Genomic DNA, 10421 nt, shown 5'->3' with positions numbered 1-10421 from the left:
ATAGACAGAATGAAACAAAGTGTCGCCTCTATAGCGGTGAGTCAGTGACATCGCATAATCTATGACTGTCTAGCCGTCATTCGCGCGCCCCGCGCCGCCGCGTTTGGCGCACAGATTTTGTTCGTGGTGTCTGCTCCATATTAATATTATCTCAATGCTTCTAAAGCGATTTTTGCATGTAAGCTGAAATTTATGAACAACGAGCCACTGATAAAAATTGTATCGCCTACGGTTTATTTATTGCTTGTTTTCGCTTTTTATTCAGTTTATTTCGCGAGTAATCTTTATGACGGGCCACATTAACATCTCTAAATCTAAATGTTCTTTTATTTTCGTTTCAATTAAGTCGTGTACATTCTTAAAAGTACTTTATGCGTTTCAATCATCTTGTACGAAACAATTATAGTTTAATTTTCTTTTATTCAACTAAAATAGAAGAGAGTACTTAAATAATTGGCTGTCTAATTTAACGTATCTTATTTCAGCAAACAAGTTAGGGCATTTGCAGGTTTTCTAGGGATTTTCATTGTGGCCTCACAGTCTGCGGCTCCGATTGAAATTTTTCGAGTGGAAGCGACAGGCTTTACTCGAGCGTGAATTAATATTTATCTGGAAGCGAGATTTATATATTTTTATACGTTTAATGCACGCATCGCTTAAGTGTTTGTTGTTTAATTTTATGTACACCACTCACGTTTAAAAACAAATTTCAATATTCATTTCTAATTTAAAATTGTGTTATATTAACATTATCAATCATAAATAATGGTCTTGTTTTTATATTAAATTTTATCAAACTAAACTTTTACATACCAATACCTAAACATACTATACAAAACAATCAGTCGTTAGTGCTTTTAACCATATCTTTCTAACCACTTCATAAACATACACATTAATAAAGACGAGAACATTCCAGTCCTTTCCAGAACCACTAATTCTAAACCCAAGTACTTCGAGGCTTGAACACAATAAATAAACTGTTGGGACATGCCACTGCTGTCTGCAGTGCTGGCAATTGAAATTTTATCCTAGCTTTATACACATCGCTCCCAATAAAATGGTATAAAATAAACAAAATATCCCAAAGCACTCGTACCTATTAGATGGATTTAAAGGTCCGATGTTTATGAATATTACTTTTGTTTTTGATATACGTTTGTGAGAAGGGTGGGGAAATTTCGATGTGTAAGGAGACTGTGTTGAAGATAGTTAAGCGCTGATGATATGAAAGTATATTATGAACTATTTAATGAATCTGTTTTCGAAAGTCTGCTTTGACAATGTAGGCGCAGTTGCTGCCAATATTCAATTTCATAGTAATTATTAATTTAATTTCAAAGTCTATTTTAGTACCAGTAGGAGTAAATTTCTTGATCTTCTGAATAACTTTATATAGCATGACTGCTTTTCCACGTTTTCTGTTAAGAGTTGTAACAAAAAGTATCAAAACGTCTAAAAAATTCATTATTCATCGCTTATACATCAACGTGTTTTATAATTTTTAAAGCACATAAACAAATTATTACGAAATATCAAATATCAATTATACCAAGCTTACAAGTTCACTACGTATACCTGATACTAAATGCGTAATAAGCTTGCAATTCAAAAACCAATTACATTTGCAATCACTAGCCTAATTCAGAGCACAGTTAGCGATCGTCACTCGAACATTCATAATGAATGATGGCTTATGGTTTCTCTTCACAATGGGTAGCGTTGGCCCAACAATGATCGTCAATGTTTGCCGCCATCACGGAGCTTACGAATAAACATCTACAATGACGGCCGATCATAGACCACTGCCGTGATTGCCTCTACTCACCCAATGTTGCCAATTGTGAACAGGACCCTTTACAATCAATGTACTTACTCACTGAATACAAACCATGTGATACAAACTGCGGTATGCTTCAATGTACTTCATTTGAAATCTCTACGGGTCGATGTTATCAGCTCATAATGGGAGTAGCGAAAAATATAAAGGTACGTTTTGTTAGAGGTGTGCTCTAGCTCTAGGTTATGAGAACAAAATATTACGAAATTTGTAGGCTTATGTTATAAATTTAATAGTATTTTTTGCTTACTATTAATGAGGGTTCTGTGTAAATAGAGATCCTCAATTAATTAGGGAAACGAGTCTATCGTCGAATCGTTATACTCGTAACAATGCTATACATACCCGAAATCTTTTCAAGAAGTGAGACGGTACCTACCAAATTTACAGTCATATACTTTAGTCATATACTTCAGGGATCTAAGTAAAATATTTTTTTTAATTAGATTATTCAGGTCAAAACCAATATTAATTACATCAGGGTTTAGTAACATTTGGCAATATTGAACATTATGTGAGTAGCATTTTTACATTTGTATCATATAAATAACATATATAAAAACACTAAGTAAATAAATATATCAAAAAACTACAAACTATTAATAATTTATATCATTGCGGGTGACACTATCTTATAAGATAATCTTGGATGATTTATAATATTTACTGTCATAATATTATAGTCGTATACTGCTTACCTTCGTCACGATAAATTTACCGAAAATTTACTCATTTTACGTAAGCTCTTTTTGTAATAACCTTTTATATTATTATTTAAAGAAAATACGTTCATTTATTTGAAAATAAAACACTTTATTTGATTGATATTTTCCATTTCGTAGCTAATATGTTCAAAGACAGATAATAATGTCTTTTCACATTGATATTTATTGAGAATTCTGTATTTATAGTAAATCATATTATAGCTCTCATTATAGATAATGCTATCTTTATTAATTTATAAATAAGGTCAATTATTGCTTCAACTTATTAATTATATCAATGTTATTTATAACCTGACGCTACATAAGAATTAAATGAATTGTGAAATAAAATGAAAGAAAGTAAAGCATTATTTTATGTAGAGCTACGAAAAACCGTATTTTTAAAAACACTCTAACTCGTGAAATCTAAGTAAAGGATAAACATCAATGTACTTTCAGTACATATTAACATACTACGAAAGTAATTTTCTTTAGAAATAAGTAAATCCTTTATCGTATAAGTTGCTATTTCAGTCGGGAAGCAGAAATCGGATAAAATATTCCGTTGCTAACGGTAGTCTATTATGTGTGTATTGTGCTCTTGATGTATGTTTTCGTAACATTTCGCGGGTGATTTTGCCTTAAATTTGACGTTCGTGAGCTCGGGCATAGTACAAAATGTACTATGTATATAATATAATGGTAGGGGGGACTATTCTGCGTTGGAAATCAGGTGACGTCGTGATTGATGTTAGTTATTTCGTTTAAATCCGACATTCTGAAATGGAAAGGGCTGTATGAAATATTATCGTGCACTACATTTGGATAAAGAGGCGTTGAATACTTTTATGTAAAACTAGATTTAGCTGCGGTTTCGCCCGCGTTAAACGTTTTCAAAGAATAACCACATAGTTCCCGTTCCTGTAAGATTTCCGGTATAAAGCAGCCTATGTCTTAGTCTGGGTCTTCAGCTACCTACATACCAAAAATCAGTGTAGTCGGTTCAGTAGTTTGTGTGTATCATCCATCCATCCTCACAAACTTTCGCATAATATTAGTAGGATACTAAATGCACATATGAAAATATATTTTTTTAATAAATACATAATACGGTACAAATGTCTGATACTCTTACTCAACTCCATATATTAAAATTATCTTCACTTCATCAGTATATGAATACAGCATATTATTACAGTTCTCATCATAACCTTATTAGAATACTAGCTTTCCACCCGCGGCATCGCCTGCGCAGTCAAAGTAAAACCCGCATAGTTCCTGTTCCCGTGGGATTTCCGGGATAAAACCTATCCTATGTCCTTTCTCGTGTATCAAAATATCTCTATACCAAATTTCATGCAAATTGGTTCAGTAGTTTAGGCGTGATTGAGTAACAGACAGACAGACAGACAGAGTTACTTTCGCATTTATAATATTAGTATGGATTGCGCAGATGCGTATTTATAAATAAAATGAAGCTTAATGTAAATTACCAATCCATTGAAAGTAAACTATGTAATAAAAGCAAATTCGCGCAATCTCGGAAAAACAATATTACCATCCATCACATTATTATATGACTAACTGTTATTTTATGAGCCTCTAATGGCGCGATAAGGATCTTTTATTATTCCCTAATGTCTTATACCTGTCTTACGACGTACGAGAGATGTGTTATGGCTATCTATTGAGCCACAATTTCGCATAATGGATCTATCTTTATTGTCGATTTGGAAGTAATGGCGGGTATACGTAATAATTTGTTTCTGCCCATTTGATAAGGCTTCGCTGGTGGTCCGTGTAATGGAATCGACCGTCAAAATGTAGTGTGGTTGGGGAATTGACAAGTTCATTTTTTGTTGTGATGATTTGATTTTCGGAAATATATCCCTAATTTTATATCGAGTGAAATGTTTTAAATTACATACATTTACCTCTATTATAAATAAAGTTTTTTTGTCGTTTGCAGTTTGGCTAATTGAGACCAGCAACCGAAACACCAAAAGAATGTAGATTAGGTACATATATAATTCCGATTTCCTTCTCTATAATGTACATAATAAAACGTTCATAATACAAAACATTCGCTGTACCATCAAAAAATTATTATGAAATTAAAAATATACCAACAAGTATCGTTCCGCCCCACGCTAGTATGTGCCGGCACAAACAGCAGAACAATCACAAAGCGCTACACAGGTACGTATGCGGAGATGAAACCGCTCGCAGACCATGCAAAATTATACGAATAAACTATTGGATTATTTAATTATTATGATGTGTCTTTTATGCAACAGGACGAACAGATGATGCACGTCACAGAAATGAAAATGTTGAGATGGTCCGGCGGTGTCACAAGATTGGATAAAATTAAAAATAAGTACATACGAGGGTCCTTCAAAGTCGCGGATATCCGAGACAAGATGAGAGAGAGCAGACTACGGTGGTTTGGCCATGTGCAACGCCGTGACCCTGAACACATGACCCAGAAAGTAATGTTTATGACCACGGTAAACCAACAAAAAATAGGAAGAGGCCGTCCACCGACTAACTGGACTTCGACCATCAAAAAAGACCTAATGACGAAGGGCCTGACGCCTGAAGCTGCAAAGGACAGAACAATGTGGAGAAAGAGTGGGTTGTGCCGACCCCAAATAAATGGGATAAGGCAAGGGAGATGATGATGTGTCTTTTATGCGATTTAAGATTGGTGTGCACATTTTGTCTTATACTGATGTGATATAAATAAATACGACGCAAGAAAAATATCCCATTTTCATACGTTGCTTAATTCAAAACCAGCATCAGAGTTTTAATTTGTCAATTAACATTGAATTAGATCAAACTACATACATCATGAAAAAATGAAGCGATGTAAATAATTTATTATTTTTTAAATTTGAAAAAAAAAATGCAAAGTCTCAAAAACTTCCAGTACGTAAAGTAAAACAAACATTCTTCCATAATTACGAAAAAATGAACTCAAATATAAATCACACGTTACATACTTTCCGTTTAATCTGCAAGTTTTGCATATACGCTCACGCAGACGCTATTGATTTTGTCTGTGTTAGGGGGACAGCCTGATAATCATATTATACTGTATTTTAAATATATTGCAAGGGGACGCTGTATGTACCATTACATATTTATATTATTTGACCTTGAATTCACAACCCTTGTGCAATTAATTTCGGCCAGTTAATGGGGATCGTAAGGGGTGGACTGTCAATATTGATCATGCAATGGTTTAGTAGCTTATTTAAAATAACAAGTGTTTTAGATTCGCTGGTTCATATTCTGTATTTTTTTATGCAAGAACATGTAGATGGTTCAATAATTGAAGTTTACAATTTCAATGTTTAGAGTATGAGATTAATGTGTGTGAAAAATTCATTTTGTTTTAGATATAGCCTATAGGACCTATTTCGCACATTACGTTTTTTTTAAGAATTGTAGATTAATAAAATGGAATTTTCAATAAGCAGGCATGATTTAATGTATGTTCATGCCTACTCGTATAGACGTACTGTATTCACCTACTCGTACGAGACTCGAAAATTATTACGTTGTTTCCGACGATGGCCTGTGTACCAATACCTGATATGTAGTACATGCTTATTTCTAAATGTGGGGTTAAATTTCCTTCGTATTTAGTCATTGAAGGTGAGTTTTGAAGTATGGTGTAATGAGTAGTGCTACTTAGTAATTAATATAAAAATTAAATTAACAGGTCGTTGTAATGATTAGACGCCTTGGTGTGAACAAGTAAACGCTGAAATAAAGTTTTTAACTGGGTTAAAATACGTTTTTTGTTCTTTCTGCAGTTTCTAACAAAAACTGAATCAGTATTTTTGAGGCAGTCCTCTGAATCGTGAGTAATAAATAAGTAATGGTAAAGGTGCGATAAACATTTCCCCCTTTACAACGGTGTTGTTTTTTCTTATAAACAAAATGACAATAACAACAAAATGAACATCGTTATCAATTCATTAAGCGACCATCACGTAATAATTAAACCAGAAATGATTTAATCCCATAAATAACAGCGTAATACACATTACGGTGTTCCAACATTAATTTCGCGACTCGCGAGCCTAGTAACGCGCCCATGGCCTGTCTATTCCACGTTCGTGCTTGTCAAATTATTAAATTAGCGGCTCGCGGCTTTGGGGCGCAAATTAAACGGGAAGTAGCTACAAATCAACGCCATTCACGTGTATTCATTAAATATTAACAAACTTTCTTAACATGTGCTCGCGACTCGTGCTATGATTTTCTTATGTTACGAGCTAAGGCGCTTGTCGGAGAGCAAGCGTGATCAAAGATTCTATGACAGAGGTAGATTTTATTAAAGAAGTATATCCTTCTCTCTAATTGTATATTATTATCTTATTAATGTACTACTATTGTGTTACTATCTTATATATTATATCGAACGTAATCTGTTGAGGAAAATCAAATATGAAGATCACGTTATAGGTAGGTACCTAAATCGAACATTATAAAAATGGTTTGTCGAAACAATTTTTGTTCTACGAATTTTTAGGTACTACTATAATAAAGTATTTTCTTTTGATTTATAATTAGTAAAGTAGTGCGTAAATAACCATTTATCGTGAATATACCATACCATTAAAAGTTACAAGCGTAGGATTTAAACAGTTTATTGCTTCCATTGAGCAGTAATTTAGTAATTTTAGTAAATGTTATGTTTAATTCACTGTCAGTAATAAACACAGTGAATTAAACCTTTAAAGATTACCTATTCAAGACATGCATCTGATTTTCTTTTTGCTAGTATTAATTATGTTAGCAAAGCTTTGTTTCTGTAGTTATAATAAAAATTATACGTCTAGTAATAATAATATAATATAAACTATAAACCATTTCTTCAAAAAAATATTACGCTGGTCAGATGCGGATTCATAGATACGGTATGACATTGAATTACATTTTTAATGTTACGTCTAAAAACATATAAAATCATTATAATATACTTGAATTTTTTTCTTATATTGATTTTTAATACAATTGACAACATTTCAAAATTTTAAGCTACTTATTTTTTATTTTAATGAAAACTAGATCAAAAATTATGATACACGTATTTTTTGCTTTTTCTAAATATCGAAGTTTTCATTCATCTTTTTGAGTTTTAAAATCATCTCATTCTAAAATGTCGTAAGCGCCAAATGACGTCATACATACGGAGGAATACATTTTTTCCTTTGCCACATAACTAGTTTAAATTAAAAAGAAATCTTGACAGTTGACATTTTGGCACATTTGTCACTTTGATTCGTCAAGTTTTGTAAATATTGTTATTTGTTATTTGCTGATCCAAATTTTAAACAAAAGAAACTTATTCACAAGTACTGATGATGATGACTTTATGCAGGATTTGTTAAGGGGTGCTGGAAATTTCTGGGAAGCAAATATACTATCCCAAAAACGTTGGAAAGTGTTAAATAAATACAACTTTTAGTAAGTAAACAAAGTCTTTTATTTCAAGAAAATTATGAACACTATAGGCACTATTTGTATAATATAAATAAATTGGTCCAACTCCAATCAAACAAACATCGCGGTAATGAGATTAAATTATAAAACCAAAACACAATAACACGATTTAAAAGTTTGTTGACATGATTCATTCACAAAAATGACATTAATATGAAATTTGACACATGCCATACCCTGTAAATGTCAGTGATAGTTTTTTTTTTTAACTTTTTTTAAATTAGGCTAAGGCTCATTTTTATTCCTCCGTATGTATGACGTCATCATCACATTTATCTTTTTTATTTAATTTCTCTTAAAATATGCGATAAAAAAATGAAATAATTTTTTTTCTGTAATCGCAAGAGCAAAATAAAGAAACGGTATTTTTCTTTTATGGCCTTATAAAAAATGAAATGTTGTCAATTGAGTTGACTATCTTTAAACCTCAATCTTTAGTTCCCCAACTAAACAACATAATATCTTTCGTCTATCTCACGATCAAGCGTCACCCTTACACCGTATCTCGCATATACCTAATTACTAATCGTGATTACATACGCGCCGCTTTACCGTGTTTACTTACAGTGTAATTAAGGCAACTTAATCTAAAACGCTCCCGACGCTCATACAAAATGCAGTCCCCGTCAAACGGATGCCTCTTAACGGTTGTGAAGGTGCATCGACGAGCTAATTAGAAAAGGGAATCTGTACAGGTTTTATTAATTGAGTTTTAGATCGAGCTTGTTCCGTACAATATTAATGGAGTTATATGAACGCGACGTTGTATTACATTTTTGTTACTGACTCCATGACGTTATTTCTGGATGTTTTTATTACAAACACTTTATTTTGAAGTGAAACTTCTTTATACGCATTTCGAGTAAAATTTCAAGGTCGCGGCAATACCGTCACATTATGGAGTAAGGCGAAGATTGTGATATCTTTGAATCTTGCCAAAGAAGTTTCATTTATGACACGTGTTCTAGGCGCACCCGCTCTTTTTTTAATGTAATGACTTATGAAGTATTTAAAAAAAACTGAAAACACAACGTCCGGTAAGTCAAATGTTTTGCGCATCTCTTATACCTATTACTACATACATAAAGTACAAAACAATATAAGACATCCCCTGAAAGCTGTTTTTAATCAAAACACTATCTACAAACGCTCACTATATATCAATTCGTAATTAAAATAGCGCTAGATCGACTCAAACCTCACACCTCTACGTCACGCTTCGTTAGTCACGACTAAGCCACAAACACGAGATTCTGATTCGATTTCACAATCTCGATATCCTCGTAAATCCTAACTAGTGATGTGATTTACGCTAATTTCATTTTGTGACGAGTCTTAACGCATCTTAATTATGCTAAGGCACTGTGAAAGCTGTGGAGCGGTTATTTATGTGAACGGAGTTGTGTTTTGGTTGTAATGCGTTTTGTTTTATATTTTGGCGTGTTGATTATATAGCGCGTATGTGTGTTACTTAAATTTTATAAAAAAACAATCAATATCAACACGGTATTAATTTAAGATCGTGCATATTTTTATTTAAATTTTATGTATAATTAAAAACAGAACTCCATATTAAATGTATTGAAAGAAAGAGAAATTGAATTTTCAAGGCAATTTATTATTAGCTCTACGACTTTTAGACTATTCCATCTAGAGCATCTTAAAATAAATTTAAAAAACGTTCAAGTATTAAAATATGCGCAAAGCCGAATTACTTTTACAAAAACCCCATTTTCTATGGGCACTTAGAAATAAAATGCACATTCATTTCGCTTTGAGTCTTACCAAGACACTCTTAAAGAAAATTTTTATAACGAGATGTATTCCCTGTGGAAACTATAAACCTGTAGAATAAAAATTTATTATAAGAAAGTACACGAATAATAGGATCCAATCTTAGACGCGAGTCTACGGTAAAAAGAACGAAACTTTATCGTGGCATATTGCGGCAAAGTCGCAAACAAAAATCGAAATACTAATGGAAAAGTAATACTAGAAATTTGATGCAAAACTCTGTGTTATTTTCCTGCGATGCATATTTTGTGGAACGTCTGGAGGGATTGATGGGATACTTATTGTCATTTTATTCTGAATCTTCATCTCTGCCAATGTAATTCACCTATACATTTCAAATGAAATGTGTATAACCACTCTTCTTATCTACCTTTATTTATATTTAAATCAAACTTATTTTGAAAGTTTACAACAAAGAAGCTACATTATAATCTGATATTAACTATAATATTTATTTTTTTATTTTATTCTGAGCTGATGCATACACATAAATACCCACCCCTGGGTATAGTATAGTAGTATTTTCTTGAACATATTTTCTTATGTTTGATTTTACGCGA

At 32.4% G+C, this 10421-nt stretch overlaps 1 protein-coding gene across 1 annotated transcript; it reads left to right on the top strand.

Annotated features, from left to right (window-relative positions):
* Window positions 1-1965: 1965 nt before the first annotated feature.
* LOC123693659 lies at window positions 1966-5225 on the top strand. The gene is made up of 2 exons (XM_045638844.1): window positions 1966-1989; window positions 4842-5225. The coding sequence occupies exons 1-2, from the start codon at window positions 1966-1968 to the stop codon at window positions 5223-5225; spliced, it is 408 nt and encodes a 135-aa protein (XP_045494800.1).
* Window positions 5226-10421: the final 5196 nt, after the last annotated feature.

This window comes from Colias croceus, chromosome 8 (genome assembly GCF_905220415.1).
Source record: "Colias croceus chromosome 8, ilColCroc2.1".
Classification (NCBI taxonomy): domain Eukaryota; kingdom Metazoa; phylum Arthropoda; class Insecta; order Lepidoptera; family Pieridae; genus Colias; species Colias croceus.
This window is presented reverse-complemented; position numbering and strand designations above follow the sequence as displayed.